Source organism: Drosophila serrata, unplaced genomic scaffold (assembly GCF_035046125.1).
Source record: "Drosophila serrata isolate PLE 108 unplaced genomic scaffold, ASM3504612v1 contig_360, whole genome shotgun sequence".
Classification (NCBI taxonomy): domain Eukaryota; kingdom Metazoa; phylum Arthropoda; class Insecta; order Diptera; family Drosophilidae; genus Drosophila; species Drosophila serrata.
The window spans coordinates 1,569,271-1,589,083 of NW_028257258.1; the positions used below are offsets into that span (position 1 = coordinate 1,569,271).

The 19,813-nt window shown below is 37.5% G+C and overlaps 1 protein-coding gene and 2 non-coding genes across 35 annotated transcripts in view; 1 reads left to right on the forward strand and 2 right to left on the reverse strand.

Moving 5' to 3' along the window:
• pyd (zonula occludens-like protein polychaetoid) overlaps nucleotides 1-19,813 on the forward strand; it is a 98,248-nt gene that overhangs the window by 58,670 nt on the left and 19,765 nt on the right. For 5 of the 33 annotated variants that reach the window (XM_086838931.1, XM_086838942.1, XM_086838936.1 and 2 more), the window contains exon 1: nucleotides 4,194-6,930. The exons of 11 other annotated variants lie outside the window; for them this stretch is intronic. In XM_086838931.1, the coding sequence (XP_086695057.1) occupies nucleotides 6,847-6,930 (84 nt within the window). In that variant the 5' untranslated portion in view covers nucleotides 4,194-6,846. Of the gene's footprint in view, nucleotides 1-58; nucleotides 1,623-4,193; nucleotides 6,931-18,980; nucleotides 19,712-19,813 lie in introns of those variants that run through there. 17 more of the 33 variants (XM_086838932.1, XM_086838945.1, XM_086838937.1 and 14 more) reach the window with 7 other exon arrangements.
• Nucleotides 656-728, reverse strand: TRNAR-UCG (transfer RNA arginine (anticodon UCG)). Its single transcript has one exon. It is a non-coding gene; the product is annotated as a tRNA-Arg (tRNA).
• On the reverse strand, nucleotides 1,846-1,918 carry TRNAR-UCG (transfer RNA arginine (anticodon UCG)). Its single transcript has one exon. It is a non-coding gene; the product is annotated as a tRNA-Arg (tRNA).

The window sequence follows — 19,813 nt, forward strand, 5'->3', positions numbered from 1 at the left end:
ATTGGATTTACCGTGCGTGTGCCAGGGGAAAAGGTTGTTGCAATAAAATCAAACAATTGCAGTGGAAAATCGAACGTGCAGTGTGCCGAACGTGCTGTGTTGGTCGTCGCGTCGGAAAATAACATAAATCGAACAAATTTTTTAAACTAAATTTTTTTGTGCGAGTTTTGTATGAAATCTGACATCTTTTAGGCGCTTCATAGAACAAAAATTGTTGCCTACTTTCGTGCTTTGTTATTTAAGCTGCCTGAAAAATAATATCTACATGAAACAGTTGCATGGTTTTAGGCGGCTCAGAAAAACTTTTACACGAGTTTAATTTATGTTAAATAAAATTTATTCAGAAGATTAACATTTTAAAAGTAACTTAATTATAGCAGAAAAATTAAATTTTTAATTTTAAATTTTAAAAATACTAAAAGAATGATTTTTTTTTAATAGTTACTGTGGTTTATACGAGTAGTTCCAAAACTGTCCACTACGTTTCATGTAGAAGATGTGTAAAGTGACGCCCAGCCCGTGTCAATAATCGTCCGCCTTAATTAAATTACTTCTAAAAACATAATTTTCAATAAAAAGTAAAATAATAAAAAGAGAATAATAAATAAAAAATAAATTTAAAGTAAGAAAAAGAGAAAAAAAAGAATTTCGTCTTCGACCGTGACAGGACTCGAACCTGCAATCTTCGGATCCGAAGTCCGACGCCTTATCCATTAGGCCACACGGTCGTTGTGAAACACTGCGCTTAAACTGGACTTGAGCTGTGCCACTTATGAACCGAATCACCGCACAGGGTGGATTAAGCGTATTCCACTGCAAGCAAACAAAGGAAAAACAACAACAAATATATATATATTATCAACAGGGTGTGACGGAACTCAACTGAACAATAAATAATAAATATGAAGCCCAGCACAGGTCGACGTCGCAGCTTTAAAAACAAACCACCCAAAGCGAATGTGTATAATCCGTTGGTGCGGTATCGCCCTGCGGCCTATGTGCGGAATGGGATTATTGGTGGTGGAGATGGACCCGGTTCCAGTGGCCTATACCAAATCAACGACAAGGTCTACACCACCAGCAAGTTGTTCCTTCGCGACGGATTCATGTATCCCCGCCAGCCTGGCCAGCCCATGGATCCCCGCTATCCGCTCGAGCTGCATGAGTTCCCTCAGCAATTTGGAGCCACTGGATTACAATTGGTTAGCACACCCAAGGTTCATATTGCCGGTGAATATTTGGCCAATGATCATCTGCAGCAGGAACAGCAACAGGTGCAGGAGCATCAACATTTGGGCAGAAGAAAGGCCGCCACTGCTGCCGCCGCCGCGGAAATCAATTTGGCCAATCAGGTTTATTGGCTGGGCAAGCAAAAGACCAGATCCAGATCCCGCAGCAATAGTTTGGGGAATAAGAGCATCACCAGCTGCATGGGTGGCGGCGGCGGTGGCGGAGATAGGGATCGGGAAAGGAATCAGGAATCTAGGGATCGTCCCTATATACGCAACGTGGATGATCTGCTCCAGGCGCTGGGCAAACGGGATGGCGGCGGGGAAAATGGTAGCCATATGCTTGAGACCGCCTCCACACATTCCTCAACCCAAAGAAGACGCTTCAAGAAGGTGAGAGTTCGATTGATGGGGAAAAAATAGTATTTTGTAACCAAAGGGATCTTAGGAACACAGCATTGCTCTAGAAATTTTATAAACGTTGAATATAATAGATGTTTTAAAGGAAACATTACAAATTATTTTAATTAAAATGACTATTATAATTATAAATAATTATTATTATTAAAAGAATATTTGTAGTTTATTCTACATAAAAAAAAATATTATTTCTTGTCGACCGTGACAGGACTCGAACCTGCAATCTTCGGATCCGAAGTCCGACGCCTTATCCATTAGGCCACACGGTCGTTGAAGTCAATTGAAAAAAATATTCCCAGTAGGTCTAAAAAATACAAATTTGTTCTCTTTCAAGCTGAACTTAATGAGTGATAATATTTACACTTGAAATATACGGTTTTTTTTTTATCAGTTTAGAACAATTAAAACAATTTTTTAATAATTTAAATATATTTTTCGATACCTAATGTCTGGAAAGCATTTACTTTCATTACATTATTTCGAAATGCTTCACTTAAATTGGATACAACCAAAAGCAACAATCAATCATCGCATTGCATGGCTCTTAAGCAATTTGGAAATTTGTCAACCAGCACCGGCACATTGCAACACTTTCAATTGTGGCTGCGACACCTTTTTCTCTCTTTCGGCCAACTTAATTACGCCTGTGGCCACTGGCCATGTGGCTGGGGGACTCGTTCCGCCAGGTCATCATCACTCATCGGGCTGGTGAAGTCTGCAGTGTCCAGAATGGAGGCAGTGAAGCCTACCGCCCCTGGGGTGCGTCTGCGCAAAAATTAAAATTAATGATGTTCACAAATTTGCCGGAGGGTTTAAATGGAAATGAACGCAGAGTGGGATGAAGAAAGAAATGGTGGTGAGGAGGTCTCGGAACTGGACAGCCGGTAGCTGCTAATTTGGCATCCTCGAACACACCTGCCCTGAATGATATTCCATCCTTCTGCTTTTTCAATCTCTGAATAAGCCCCAAAAGTCAAAGCTTTGATGTGGTTCCCTTTACTGCCTTTTTAGAGCCTTTTTCTTACTCTTTTAATACTTATTTTATGCATTTTTAAGCCCGCAGTGTTGCTCAGGCTTCCATGACGATTTCAGTCGTTTTTCTTGGTTTTATTTTTACTTTTGTCTTTTCTGGTTCGTTTTTGCCATCGTCATTAGTGGGATATATATATAGTTTTTGTTTTTTGGCTTAATTCTTTCTTCGCTTGGGGCACAATTTATGCGCTTCTGTTTCGGATTCAGATTCAGATCCGGACTCTGAGGAGCACTTGAGTTTGAGAAATTGGTTTCGTTGATTGTGCCTTTGGACGTGGGCAAAACCGTGGTCTACAAGTTATTTATTATACTTAATTTGTAAAGTTTAGTTAAGTCTAAAAAGGCTTTAACCAAGAACTAAAGTTGAAAGAGGAAGTTTAATTTGAGCTTGGGAATTTCATTATTTGCTTCATACATTTATTTCTACCCCGAGCTTGCTCAATTCACTTACCTGTCTGTAATTTACTAGAAATATGAGAAAATTCAATATAAAATGGTATCAGAATTCAAGTCAAATTCAACCCCTATCCACTGTAATTCCACTCCTCCCCTGGACTCTACTTCCGCCGTGTATATAAATCCATTTAGAACTCAAGCTCGTTTCGCATCAACTGAAATGAAATGAAATAAATTGGATGTGGAAACCCAAGCAAAATGGGCATAAGTTTATCTCTTTTTAAATTCTAACTTCAGAGTTCGAAAAGGGTTAAGGAATTTAAGCAAAATGTATGCAGTGTGTGACTTTCATATGCAGGAAAAAGCAAAAACTAAAAACAATTGCAATGCAGCTCGAGTCCGATTGGGGACTTCCCCTTCGTTGCAGTTGCTCGTAAATCGAATAAAGCCCCCTTTTCCCCTTGTGGCTTCTTTTTTGAGGTTCCGCTGAGGAACTGAAGAAAGTTTGGGGGGACCACAGTAACTTTGTTAACAACATTTTACAGATTTTCTTCTTCTGCTGTCAGTTTCTGCTTTAGTTTCGTAGTCCATGACAGTCACGTGCCAAGATATTTTTGGAAGCGAATTGCTGCAGCTTATTGAAAATGCAAGGCAGAGTGAAGTCAATCAAGACATAAGGAAAAAAAAACTGTGTGTTAATTGAGTTTTGCAGTTTTTCATGTTTTTATTTAGAGGTTGGAATAAAAATATTGATTTTCTAGAAGCTCAAAGATAATTTATAAAGAACTTTTACATCAAACTTGTAAAAACCTAGAATGGAGCTAACTGAAAATATAACTCTTATTTCTCTCGGGAATTTATAAGTCTTCAAAAAACCTTTTTAAATCTTTAAAACTATTTATAACCCTTTGGCCAACATAATTGCACAATTTCTGTTGATACTCTGCCCGCAGCCAAGCCAAATTGCAAATCTTTGGCCACAAATTACAGGCCATGAAACTTTATGCATGCAGTGGCAGTGCAGTTCGCTCCCGACTGCAAATCAAATTATCCAATTGCAAGACTTTATATATATATATATATAAAAGATATAACTTGTAATGGCCAGGTGGCGTTGTCCCCCTGACTTTTTGGGTTTTTTCGTAAGACACCGCGGAACAATAATTGTGTCAAAAACAACCAAAGCAACAGCCACAACAAAAAAATTAAAAAGACACGCCGACAATTTGAAATGTTGCACGTGCTCAAACGCTCAGCGAAAATAAAAGTAAGGAAAAAGAGAGATATAAAGTAATTGCCGGGCATTAAGTTTTTGGGTAATTGCTTCACATAAGCCAGGTCATTAACGAGTCCCCGTCCGCTAGATAGAAATCATCGCCCCAAAGAAAGGGGGAAAAAACTATTACCCCTGCAAGCTGTGCAAGTTAATTGAATTTGTAAAAATAAAATAGAAGCAACTCAAATGGATTTACGTTATCGCACAGAACTGGCCAACTATTTAATTGAAATTCTTTTACCAACTTCCGAGTGTCTGAAAGTGGTTGATTTTCTTTTAATTTAATCCCTACATGACCTGGGTTAATATTAAACTGTTTGACTCTTAGGTGAAGTATTGAAAAAGAGGTTTGAAATGGGTTATTTTTGGTTATTACCTTGTCATCTTTGTAGAGTTTTTGTCTACTCATTTAGCCACTTGACAAGAAACTATAAACCTATTTGCTACGATTTGTTTTGGGGGTTAAGCCATTGCCTTTCAAGAGGTACTTATTTTAAGTAAGTCTTCTTGAACAAACAATGATTTAACAGTAATACACAAAATTATTATAGCTTCTATAAAATAATAAACAAATCTGAAAATTGTACTATCGTTAGTAAACACACAGCATGACTCCCAAAAATGAATTAAATATAATATACTTAACAAGATATTATTTAATTTAAATTTAAATAATACATATTTCTGCTTAATTAAATAATCGAGTAGACAATTTATTGGAACATTTCCCACATTTATCTACATTTATTTTTTAAATTCTGTGGGCCTTTTAATCAATTAATTTCTGCATCGCAATTTAAATTCCTTTACGTATGATTGTGGAATGGAATCTTACTTGTACGAAGGGAATAAATAAAATATATACATATTTTTTGATGCCATTCCACCGATGACTAACTCATTGCATTTTCATTCCATCCATCCTTCCTTCCTTCCTTCCGACCATCTGTTGTGCTCCTTTTTGTACCTCCTCCTCGTGGTACTCCCTTTTGGCTTATTTTTGCACTCATTGCGAATTCACAGAGCAGCTCTGGCAGCAGCAACAACAACCGACATTCCTATAAATACCAACTTCACACTGAATGCAACAAAAAGTTGTGCCAAGTTTTTCCTTTATCTTTGATTGCAAACTTGAATAGCAACAACAACAAGCTGAGACTGAGGACTCCTTTGCAAAAAAGGGGCACAAAAGGGTGAAAAAGAGAGAAAAACGAGATGAAGAGCACTCCTTGATTAACCCTTTAAGAACCTTCTTAGTGGATTTATCACCAGTTAACTCTTTACTTAATAAAAGCTTTTCTTTTGATATCTTATAAAATTTTTTTGTTCTAAAGTAGGAGGTTTTATAACCCATTCTCATAAATTCTTTTAGCTTACAATATAAATTTCTACTTAACCCCTTAAATACCCAAGTAGCTCTTTTAATTTTCATGCCAAAAAGTCGTGCCTCAAAAGTGTTAACTCAAGGAGCTTCAAAATGCTTCAAACCCGTTGCCAGTGCTGCCCATTTCTGCGCTGATTTTGTAGCTTTGTCGCCTGACTTTTGAGTGAACCGCAACTCTTTTGAGTGAACCGCAACTCTACACACACTCCCCCCCCACACACACATACACACACACTCGTACACCTGACACACTCACACTCAACAACTTAAAGGTCCAAACCGGGTTGCCAGCGAAAAGTTGCCCGGCAACATTTTTCGCTCATGTTGCCAGCAACAAGTTTACGCTCTGTCATTTACCTGGGGCCCAGGTATGCATGCTCAGCGAGCGTGCGTTGCTTACCTGTGTTCCCTACGCGCTAGTGAGTGTACGTGTGTGTGTGTGTGTGAGTGGGCATTTTTGAGCATATTTCGAACGTAAACGTTTTCCACGTATGTACGTCGTCGGCTTTTGCTTTCTTGAGTTTATTTCAAAAGTGGCCAACGCTTGCTGGCGAGTGGACGCGATTAACGGACGAAAGACTTGTGTTCAGCTCGCGCCGATTTCTTCGATAGTTTTTTGTTGTTGTTGTAATTTTCAAATCGAACTCGCGCCGCCTCTCTGTGCCGCTCGTGTTCGTTTTCGTTGGGGGCGCCTGTACTTTTTACCTTTTGCCAGATTTCTGTTTGTCACGCGCGCAATTGCAATCAATTAACTGCACAAAACATACATCGATAATAAATTATAAAACAAAAAAAATGCACAAAGAAATGCAACAAGAAAGAAATCCCTAACAAAAAAATAAAAATATTTAAAGAAAATGTAATTCCCTTTGTGTCCCATTACCTGTGTCCAGTAAAATGCTTTAACCAAGTGTGCCTGAAAACCAGTTTTTTTTTCTTCGCTTCGCCAAAGAGGTGAAAATCTTGCATTTACATTTCTGCCAACCAGATTTCAAACGTGCAACATGTGGCAATAGCCAGCAAAAACGCCAACAGCCGCCATAACCTCTCCTCGTAGTAACACGCACAATAAAGCAAATCGCTGCCAAATTCGCAAGCACTTGGCAGATATGGATATAGTCAGCGGATCGGCAACGGGCAATCAGCACGTCCTGCCAAACAATCACTTTCGACATGAGTCATTCCAGCAACAGGTAAAGCCACAAAGATTCCAAGGAATTTGATCGTAAAAATATATATTTTGGGATTGGTTATTAGCAGTTAAAGGTAGAGAAGATGCTGTAAAATATTTATCTGTATTTGAAGGAAGGTATATATGCCTAAAGGCATTCATATTCTGCAAATAAAACATGTATTCAGCATTTAAATACTTCTTTTAAATGCTGAAAATATATTTCATTTTAAGAATTTGAATACCCTAGATACTTAGTGCCCAAGGGCATTCTCTTTCCAAGATTTCTTAGATTTACCTTAATTTATTAATAGTTTATTATTGATATTTATATCTGTGACGCTTTTCTCTTAATCGTTTTTTGTGTCATTTTGCCCTTAGGCCAGTTTAATTTGCATAATTAGCTGTCATCATTAGTAGAAATCAAAACCTTTTAAACATTTTTGTTGTATTTATTAAACCAAACCTAGTGTTATATATAAATGGATCCAAAGTATACCAAGTTTATTACCTTTTTGTCTAACTTTTTTCACATTGTCCTCTCATTAGTTAAGCAAAATCCGTTTACACTCTTTGCCTACTTGAAAACTCTCACCTCATCAGCAAAAACTTAGACTGAATGGGAAAGGGGGAAAAAAGGTGCCAAGTTTGCAGTAAGTGAAAATGCATTGAAAACACACGACTGACAACGACGAGACTTTTTATGGACAGACAAGCCCAAAATCATAAAGGTTATAAACAAACCGAAGGAAACACGAATACCACTACATTTAGAGGGGGTTTTTTCAGCTAAGCAAATTGATGGTTAGGGCGATGCCAAGAGCTTGATAACCCCATAGAAACCCCAAAAACGAAAATATTTTCTGCTGAATTTCCACCGGAAAAGTTCAATCACAGAAATTTCCAGTGATAACATCTACTCGAAACTCGAAAGAAAATACCCAAGAAAACTGTTAATTAACATAAAGCGTGTAATTTCACATGACAGGCTCTGAAATAAAATAATTAACAAAACCATAAACTGACAAAGATACGAGGGGCAGGAGAAGGAGGGGAGTGTGTGTGTGGCAAGGACCTCAACCTGTTGTCTCACCTGTGTAATCAACTTGGGCCAAATGCACGAGTATTTTGCTGGCAACCCAATAACTTGTAGTCATAAAATTAATGAATTTTTTCGAAAGTGAAACTTTTATCAAAGTGGATTCAGGTTTTTGTGAATTTGTGTTCGAAAACGAATGGGAAATGTCTTTTTGAATATTTCAGATTGGACAACATAGATAGGGAAATTTCGTTAAAAGAAAAGCCATTAAAGATGGGGCTTTTATAAAATTCTTTTGTGTGACTTTTTAAATGAAAGTAAATGAGTGGACAAAACAAATTATAGAGCTTATTGATTTATAATTTACGACTTGCTTAAAGCGCAGATTTAATCATTCCTAAATATTCGTATTATATATTATTTTTCAACGTTTTTCTATAGTATTTTTCTTTCGATTTTTTGCTGCTCATTTTCCCCTTCATTTTCCGTCCCCAGATCACATAGGTTAGCATGAAAAACTTGACATTGCTTGGACTAGTCTTGGATTGGCATTCACTTTTAATATTTTTTGTATTTTTTACGTCAAGTCAAGACCTGCCGCAATCTAAGAGCGGCGCTTGGAATGCATAATTCATGGCTACATATAATAATAATAATAGTCATAGTGTCGCATTGATTATAAATAACCGACTAGACTTGGTCACATTCCATGGATTCAACGCTATTTTTATGGCCATTCACTGATGGCTCTGGCTTAATGACTATTTATGAGAATATCTGATACGTAGATGATATAGAAAGTGGAATTTTACAAATAACTTTAAAGCTTGATAAATGAAGAATAGATTTGAACCTTTTATAAGTCCAAAATAATACATACTTCTATCATTCTCTGTCATGGCCAAGTTCAGATATTTTCTATATTTATGAAGACATTTCCAAGCACCTTAAACCGCAATTTATGCTACCCTGATGCTCAAGTTTTGTGAAATCCTTTAAACCGATTTCTGGAAAAGCAAATACAGCAGGGCCATAAAGAATCTCTACCATGGCAGTACAGCGAGAAGAAACCAGTTTCATACGACCGTAAAAAACGAAAGACTAAAAAAGCGAACTCGCCGTTCGATCTGGAAATAAAGTAAAAGATCTCAGAAGAACAAGAAACTCGTATCGAGGCCCTAAGACTCGGGTCCACGTCAAGAACTCTCCAAGGATTGAGTGAGCCAAGAGGCCGGGTCTTTGAGATTTCCACTCAAATGGGGGGATAAAAATAAACTCGCCTCGAAAGAAAGAAAAAGTCTTTGCAGCAGCATCCAAGTCAAGTTGTTGAACTGGTTTTCAATAACACCAAAAACAAACTATAGCCGGTGCCCTTTGGAGACTTTTTTCCGTTCCCCCTTCTGTTGTTGTTTTTATTTTTATTTCTTTCTTCATCTCATTTTATTTTCTTGTCGATCAAGCGATGCGGGTGTTGGTTTTCGATTCGTTTAACCCATTGATTGATATTGGTAATTTGACGCCATTATTCTGCAGCTGCCAGTTGCCGGATTTGGAAAGTTATCTAGTCACGAGGCCATGAACTGCATTGATCGGGGCAATTGAGTGATTTTTGGGGCCACAGGCCCTTCCCATGATCAGCCAATTACCATGGGGGGCATATACATACATATCTCTTCATCAATGTTTAAATACATCCATTCCCGCCCAATGTCGGGTTGCCATGTCGAGCCCCATAATTGTTTGGGCTCACAATCAGCATTGAAAACAAGGGGAAAACCCTTTTCCACTTTCCCCGCCAGCCGGAGAGCTGTAAAATTGTTAATTTAGCTTCTGTCTTGTGTTAGTCACGTGAGCTTTAAATTAACTTTTTTGTTGGCTGCACTCTAATGGAGTCATTTCGTTGTAATTAACATTGTTTTTTTGGAGCAGGAGGTATTGGCTATGGTTTCATGTGAAAATTTGATTGAATACACCATAATTTTTAGGGAGGGGCGTGAGATTGAAATGGAGTGGGGAAATGTGGAAAAATCTTACAGTAACTTGGAAAAAGTTGGGGATATGCCTGGGTAAACTGATTTAGAAAACTATAGTAGTGATGACACCATTTGTTTATTAAAATTATACAAAGAATCTTTTGTTGTATAGCTTGCAGAAAGTGAAATCTCTTTGCCAAAACAAGTTCTATATCTATGAAAATAATTATAAGATTTAGCCTTGAAATCCCCCAACTTGTTGCTCCACTTCTCAGAGAAAAAAAAAAGAACAACGGGCGCGTTTCACACAGCATTTACGCAAAACGATCTTATTTAAAGCCAAGATTTATTAGCATTTTGAAATGGAAATCTGAAATCAAAAGCGACAATCTTGATACGGCAAAAATAAAACTGGATTTCAAAAGTGGAACTGCAAAGACAAACCCCCATCAGGTTGAAATATGTGTGCTTAGTTCATTCAGCAAAGAGCCTGAAAAATGCCAAGTGAAACATGTAAAATGCGTTGAGAGCTAAACTATGCGGTGGCCAGAGACTTGTTTTATTTAGGTTTTATTTTTTTGTGGCTTACGAAACAAACTTGCATTGCAGCCCGAAGAAACAAACACTGAGCTTTGAGGTAGCAACAGCATTGATTAGGAAATGAATGGCCACAATTTGTAGTTGTGTCTTTGCAGTTTGCGGAGATACAAAACCGACAACTTCACTTGACATGCTGCCCCAAACCACCGCACACACACACCGCACCCAGTCTCAAATTCTTGACGATTGATTCATAATAATACATTAAAAAACAAACCTGTTTTAAAAGCAAAAGAGACACACATTCTGCATACACAGGGGGAAATATTGTTTAGTGAGAAAATGTTACATGTCAGCTGTTGAGCACACCTTCTAGACATTGGTTTTAGATTTAATAAACAAAACCTCCAGTTGGGAACTATATACATGAAAAAATATTCAAATTATTTATAAAATAATTTAATAATTTTGTATATTCTAAGATAAAGATCCTGAAAACGAAAGAACTACTATTTAATTAAGGATTTACAACTAAAATTGTTCAAAGAGAATTACATATATGCAAATGACTTTGAAAACTAATTTTAAACATTCAAAATTCCTCTCATAATTAAGTATTATTTTCATTATTATTTTTAAAGTGCACTCCTAGAGTAATAACTTGGCTCTTTTTCACATCAAATCAGGCAGAACCCTCCTCCCAGAGCAAGATACATTCCTTACTTAATCCGCCACACCTGGCTCAAAGTCTGTGGTTACTTGAAACTTCTCTTATTTGCATTTGAATACATTTATTTATTTTTTTATTCATAAGCTCCCTTTGTGACTCATCCGCTTTTCCTGGTCCTGTTCCACTTTGGTTTTTATTTACAAATAACTTCCCTTTGTTTCGATTTATTCACAATATTTATTCGTTTGATTTTTCACCATAAATATTAGTATTTTTTCCATAGCAGTTGCCTTTTTGCCAGATGTGTTTTTTGTTTACGCATATGGGAAAGCTGTTGAAGGCTGATAAAAGTAATTGGCTTTTTTCACTGTTTGCATTGTTTGTCCTGGCCATGTCCACAGAATATTTAATTATTCCATTGAGCTTCGATTGGTGGGTGCGGAGTTTACTTACAGTAAATATTTAAAAAGAAAAAGTAAACAAAATCGGTTCTTTATTCTATAAATACTATATATCATTCGAAACTCTTTAGGCAAATAATTTTACTTAAGTTAAAAATCAATTTTCCGTGACACCTTAAAATTGTGATCCGTGACAGAGTCTAGGCACACCAAATAATACACACCTCAAAGACTTGATTCAGCATCTATCTGTGAGTGTGGGCTCGATTTGTGTCGCCTCATTTAATTTCATAGTCAGAGATTTTCCACTCGCTAACCGAAATGTCAAAGTTGAATTTGAGATAAAGGGAATTACATGTGAAAGTTACTTTCGTGGAGAATATTTAACCTGAATAAGCCAGAAAATCAGAGAACCAGGCGAAACATGCTAACAAGCAATTTTATATGCAAATCAATCCCCAAAACTGAATAAAACATCAGATGTAGAAGGAAAAGGGTTAAGAGAGGCTTCTCGTGAACTCAAACTGAAAAGATTCGTTTCGCTCTTTTTTTCTACATTTTTTTTTCGCATGCTAATTGCGATTTTTTATCGGATTTGCGTACGCATTTATGTTGATTCTTTTTATTTATTTTTTTTTTGTGAGCGAGCGTCTTTTAAATTGGAATTTGAATACAAAGATAAAGGCAAAGATTGATGGTTTCGAGGGCTACATATATGAATCATGCGAAAAAAAGACCTGCCATGTGCTTAGAAGTAAACAAAGTAAATCATTATAAATATAATATAAATTCTTGGCAATTTGATATGCATGATAATGTGGGATCTTTTTTCTCTCATAAGCTTAAATACTATTAGTTATAATGCTTATAATTATATAATTACTAAACAATTTGCTTCTGTTTTCTCTCCATTTCTTTGCAGGTGAGTTAAACGTTCATTTTTTAAAAACAATTTGCCTGCCCTTTGGGCATATTCGTGAGTATGAATAATTTAAGCATAATTAAGGCAAAGCCTCTCTGGACTATAGAGTTTATTATGATGGATGGACCCGGGATAGGAACTCTCTCATGCATTATAAACCTTTTAAATGGTTGGGGCAGGGGTCATATCAGTTCGTTTTTTATGCATTTTCCAGTTGACTTCCCTTGTTGCAAGTTCCATGAGATTGCTCTTAATTGTGCATGGTTTTGTCCCCACAACAAATCGAATCATTGATGCATCAAAGGTGTGGACAATAAAGCCTCCACACTGCACTTTCAGCAGAATAAATTTAAACAAAATATACACAAAATATAGCTGTTAACTGCAGCATTTATTTTACAAATACTGCACCCCCAAAAACCAAAAAAACCCATGTCAATTATTTTTGTGACGTTTATTTAAAGTGACACCGCCGCAGCCATGCAAATTGCACTTAAATCGATTGTGTGGGTATCGATAATCGTCTGTGGTGGTTCTTTTTTTCTTTATTTTTGTGCCGTGTCGATGCTTACCACATAGTTTGCATACATTACAAACGACTGGCATTAAATATTATGGATTTTTCCACTTTTTTCTGTTCTCTCAATGAGGGTCTCTTGACAGCCTCGTCTCTGGTTCTGTGTGGGTTTCTGCTCTGCTTTCGGTTGAGCACTTGGATCTGCGATTTAATTGCTTAATAGAGAATATAAATCGATTTTGCATTGCTAAATCATAAAAATAAATGGCAAACTAACTAACTAACCCAGTTAAAGCCTTGAGTGGAGAGCCGTTAAGTTAATTGTCTGGAAATTGTTTATATTTGAATGAGTAATTACAAACATTGTAGTGTTGAGTTAATTACATAAACATGAGCTTAAGCAGCGTCAGGTTGTTGGTTTGAAATTTAAATCTGGGTCTTAAGTAAATGGAATAACATCACATAAATTCTGTAATTCAAAAGGCATTAGATTTAAACCTGATTACAGTTTGTTGAAAGAGTCTTGAACACACAAAGCTGATTGAAACTTCTATTGCATTTGCATACCCTGATTTTCCTTCAATCCGATTGACTGGTTTTTCCTTTGACATTTCAAAGTCTCCTTCGACACTGAGCATTTCACCTTTGCTCTACTTTTCCACGTCTCCAGTGCACACACAGTGATTAGAATGTAACATAATGATTTGTTCCCGGAGACGTGTCTGTCGGCATTTTTCCTGTTCCTCTGGCACTTCACATGTCGTATCCTTCGTGTGCTCCTCACTCCTTGTTTGCCTTGGAAAATTACACACTCATTTTCAGAGTGTTTACTTTCTGCATACGAAGGATGAGAGATAGTGGCAAGATGTAAGAGTCCGTAGCTTGTATCCTGTTGTATCCCATTTCCTGTTTGCATATCGTTCCCATACAAAAAAAAGAAAAGGAAAAAGTGAACTAGGTGTTTGCTCTGGGCCATAGAAAGGCACACATAGAGAGCAGCACATTGTGTGTCGAGGATAACACGTCCTGACAAGTGAAAGGATGCTCGAGCATGTGTTATCCCCAGACACTGACAATGGCCACGGGACAGAGGGGTTAAGCTTTAAGGATTCGCATAGATGCATTACATTTATCGATCATATTTAATATAGATAAGTTCAGTTTCCCAAAGAATCCTTGACTACAAAAGGACGTCAAGATAATGCCACACTTCCCTCCCTTTTTGGCTTAAGAAGCCATTATCTCTTGTCACTTTTCAATCATCGCCTGTCTTTCGGGGATTTTAACTAGAAGGATCAAGTTTCCCGGGGGGTAAATGCCTTCTGAACGACTGACCCAAATATGTTACCTAAGGTCATTTCCATTAGGCAGCTAATATCTATCTATAGATCTATCCACGGATACATTCCCGAGGGCCTTTTCCTGCCGCTTTTCCAAGTGGCACGCATGCGCACCATAACTCAAACACATGAACGCACTTTACTTTGGAAACTCAATTGCATTTGCTGTGGAAGGGGTGCCTAATTTATACTATATATACGTATATAACATATATATATGGATTTGAAACGAAATCTAGAGTTTTGTAGTTCAAGCACGTACCACGCACAAAGCGAAAAGTAAAGTAGGAAAAAAACAAAAGAAAACACTCGACAAATGGGCACAGATAGAAATTCTTTCAAACAAAAAAATAAATGCCCATGAGTGTGGCATGAGTTTGTTGGTTGGAAAGTTTTTCCATATCCAATAGATACATAGATACAATGAGGCATAGATACTCTCTCCGTGTTAAAGCCGAATGCACTGCAAAACATTAACACGTCGCGACGGCATAAAACTCGTTAAATGAAGCTTCCCAAAGGACAAACGACAGCCAGACAGACACTTATTTGGTCTGGCACTCATGCACTGTAAAAAATAACACTAGAACCTGTGTATTTCTTAAAAACCAAATGTGTATTTATATGAAAGTGGAATTGAAGGGATACAGATACTTTTCTGGTATTTAAACACCTAAAACTGTAACTCTATTCCTTAAATTGCATATTGGAATAAATTTTTTTTATTTCAAGCTTGGAGACTAAAATATATTTAAATGTTTTAAAGTATTTTTGCAGTGCTCTTCCGGGCAATATGCAAATGTTGTTATTGAAAAGCTCTCCTCCAAAATGGCCTCGCCATGTCAAGTGGGGGAGGTCACCCCAACCGCGTTCATATCCGTTCCGGTGGTACCTCCTTCCGCCCGAGAGTCTCCTTCCGCTCACCTTGTCACGTGGCCATTGCCGCCTGGTCCTCCTTCGCCACCTCTTTATCCTGACAGCTCCTCCTCCTCTCCACCCTTCCACCCTTCCACACCCCTGTTAATCGCTGCAGACAAGTCGTATGTCATCTACGTGGTCGACAGGATAACGTAACCTCGGCCAGTTACTGTTGTTGCGGACACGGCTGTGTGGTGGCCTGCAACAATATTACAGCTTCCTGCAAAACCTGCCAGGATGGCAGGATGTCAGGGCAAGGGGAAAAGCACTATTTGATGTCGCTTAACACCCGGCAGACAAGTGGCCCATAAGCGAGACAGGAACACGTTCCAAGGACCTCTGACTGGCATACGAAAGTGGTCCTTTCGAAAGGGTCACATCTGCCTGTATGGCATCGACACCAAAATGTGACATTATGGTGATCCAATGTGGGATTATCTATATATGGGGAAAAGGGAGATTACTTAAACAGAAAAAGAAAGAATTTATTAGATAATCATAGAAGTTAGAGACACAATTGGTTCAACACTTATTCACTGATTTATGATTTTAAGAAATCGGATAAGCAAAGAATCTATATCACCAGCTAATTTCACATAATTCCCAGTATTTGTTGTATATTTTCTTTCTTTTTCATTGAAAGAAATCACAGCTAAGAACATCTGGAACACCCTTTGGGGAGACAGAGTAACTTAAAACACAAACAGACTGCATAGTGTATCATTAAACAAGAAACAAAACTCGATAAAAATCCTATTGCTGCAGAACTTATTTACTTTGGTGTCGTGTCTCTTCGATAAATAAAAGAGAGGGCTTGGGGGAAGTGTGGAAAAACAGAACTTTTTGGCAAACCAAATGCAAGAGCAATGCCAAGTTTCCTGGGTAAAACTTTATCCTACCCCTGCAAAGATAGAACAAAACAAAAAAATATGTACTGAAAGGAGGTGGGGAATGAATACTTAAATTAAAATTGTCATGGTTGATTGCATTTTCCTGACTGTGTGTGTGTGTGTGTGGAATGCACAAGAGTCAATTGTTTATCAATTGAGGTACAAAAAACATAAAGAGCAAAGAGCAGAAGAGAACCCAACAGAGCAGGAACCATTGCAACCACTTTTGTGAGTGGATTTTGTTGCCCTTACAACATACCATCCACAAAGATGACCTTTAGGTACCTGAACATGCCCCTAGGAAGGGTCTCCTCTGTTGCCTACCTGATCCCTCCTCTCCAAAGAATAGAGAAAAGACTGTACGAGCAAAGAAATAGATTAAAAATGCATTAAATCATTGATAAATTGCATGAGAGTTGAAGAAAGGGATTAGTCCCTTGTCGAATCTCGGTAGGTGTTGAACAAATTTAAAGCGATCGTTTAGATGGAATATAACCCGGGGCTTGGTATGATTTATTCATCTGCAATGGAGGCAGCCATTGTTTTCAGAGTTGACCCCAAATATTTCAGTATTCAATATCGCAATGAATGCAATTCAATATCTTGGCAGCTTCCAAAAAGCTCAACAATATTTGCCTTTGTTTTAGTGGCCAAGTGTGAGACGTCTGTCTTTTGTTTTTCCCTCCACTATATATGTTTTATATACTTTATATATATGTACATATCTTTTTTTTGGCACGAACAACAAGAAGTTCGACTTTATAGGAATTCCAGTCTAGTGTCGTCCTATTGTTTGTGGCAGTTCTTTTGTGGTATTGGCAGTGGCGTCAGAATCGTTTACATATATTTTTTTGCCATCGTTTGCTGGGGAAGACGGTGAAAAACTATGCTGATGATGGAGCCTGGAAATGGAAATCGGACTGGGGAGCTGCCTTGTTGATTTGCTTTTAATTTTGCATAAATATGCGCGATTCTGGAGGCGGGGACCCGGTCGCTGGATGCTTCTGTCAGTTGCAGTCTCAGTTGCTGACAGTCAGCACGGTGGATTACTTTCCTACACCAGCTCTACATATATGAATACCTAACTACAGTGAAACTTTTATAAATCGATTTTTCAAAGTTTAAATCAAATTTTGAAAACTTTTCTTGGGGTAATGCATAACTCCCTAAAAAGGTATACATACAATTTGTAAAATTATATAGCTAGAAGCTTTTTGTTTTAAATGAAGTTCCACTGTATGCATGTTTATCTGCATATGGTTGCCTCTCTACCCCTGACACTCTTTTAAAGCTCGTTTTTTGCTTTTTAGCTGTCTTTAAAATTCATGAATGCAATGCAATTTCTGCATCGACTGCACTTTAATGTATAAAGTTTAATTCACAGAATGTGTGCCTGTGTCATTCCCAACTTGATTCGTCGCGTAATGGAGTGATCTCTGCCACCGAAGAGAGACCAGACCACTGGAGTCTCATGTTTGTCACTTTAAACGTTTAAACGTTTAATAAGGGATCTCTTGATTGAATTAATATGCCATTGTTGACCGACGTTGCTGCACATGATCCCAGAAGCTAGTTAATTGAATTGAAGTTGAAGCCATATAGCCCCAAGTTGTGAACTTTTAAACTTTTCATTACGTCTTCTTGCCTCTCAAGTGGCAGCAAAGAAATGCGGAATAGATTGAAAAATCTGGGAATAGATTGAGATTTATGTGCAAAGATTGAAGAAGTTTTCGAAAACAATTGAACTGGAGGGATTTAGGCAACATTCTTATATTTGATTTTTCGTTAAATATTTATTCAAACATTAATATCTCAAAATATTATAACCAAAAATTTTATGAAAAACATCTGGGTTATTAGTAGATGAATATATTTCCTAGTTAGAAATATCTTTCATAAATTTTGTACTGTAAATTCTAGTCAGAAGCTTGTAACACTATGAAGGAGTCATTTTTGACCCTATAAATAATATATATTTTTAATCCGAATTAATATCAGAATCGATTAAGCCATGCCCGGTAAATAAAATAAATTTTTGAAAATTTTTCGGAATTTCAAATTTTCATAAGGGGTTACATCGTCAAAATTTTCAAAAATTGATCAAATATTTTATTTTCTTAATACTTAAATTGAGTATGCAGATTTCTTAACATAATAAAAAAAAAATTTAATTAAATGAATTGTTTTTTGTCTGAGTTATGAGTTTTTTAAACTTTAACCATAGATATCCATTCAAAAAATTAGAATATTTTAAGCTTTGATCCTATATTTTAATTGCAAACTACAAGAGTATACAAACTTTGACTTTCCTTACTTGTTTTATTATCCCTTTAAAACTCTTTCATTTTCAATTCATGATGAAATCCCACCCTTTGTTTGATGTGGCCCATCTCCTTTGATCCTCCTCAGACATGAAGAAACCGGATCATTTTCCTTCATATTCCATTCCATTTCTTGATTGTTCAGTTTCTATATTGCAGATACGATCCACATGCTCTGACCCGCACTTTTGTGTGAGAAGAACTCCAATCTGAAAATCTCTTTCATACACAATTTTATCAAATATTTTCTATTTGCTGCGCCTGCCTCTTTTTCTCCGTTTTTGTTTACAATTTCGTGTCCGCTGCCTTCTTTCCGGCCTCTCAATAAAATACAAAATGTGGAACGTAACCAACACACCAACACCATCCAAGCGAGCGCTAGCACACAGATACTTTCGTATCTCACAGATACGCCGACAAAGTCTGGTATTTATTCTCGTGTTTGTTTTGCGCTGCGCCTTCATCCCGCCGTCCGCTTTGCGCTCCGTTGGATCGCGTTGCCTGCTGGCCGACTGGCATCCACAGCCACAATCGTAGGTAACCAGCAGTTTCGAAGCGTGTTTCAAGCCGTCAACGTCAACGGTTTTGCCGCCAGCGGACAACTGCGACGGCGCGACGTATCCAAGCGATACTACCTCGCAGTATCTGCTCCCTCATTCTGTTATTCCATCTTTTTCCCACTCCGAGTGTGTGTGTTTGTTCATTACGAAAGCGGTAATGCCAATAGATTGGAATGGTGAAGTGAAATCTATGTGAAAGATAGTCAAAAGATGCATCCACAAGATGCAGAGTGCACAAGTTGAAAGCCAAAGAACCAACAATCCTTGATTGTAAGGCTTAAATAAAGCTGAATTAAAGCTACAAGCGTATAATAAACCGGGAAACAATATTATTTATCAGTTATATCTATTAAAAAATTGATTGATTCAAATGACTTCAATAGTAAAGTAAACAAAGTAAATCCCATTTAGCAACAGAGAATCGCTGTGAGATTTCGGGCAACCGGGAAACAGAAATTATAGCTCAATCCGACATCCAATCCGTAATGCTCAGCGGAGCGCAGCTGTGAACATTTCACTTCACTTTCGGTGCATCCAACAGATACGGGCGATTGTTGCTCCGCTCCAAATTTGCAACGCAAAGTTGCCTGGTCATTGGCTTTTGGCTCTTGGCGGCAAGAAACCTTTTGCACGATGCAAATGTCTCTACAGTCACAGAGAAGGAGAGAGAGCGCCTAGATACTCGGCATCTATGAGATACTTTTCACCATTCGTGAGTTGAAGTATAACATGCTAATTTGCACCGAAACTTTATGGGAGTGTTAAGTATCTGCGAGAGCCACTCGATGACGCCTCGTTCAGGTATTTGCCTATA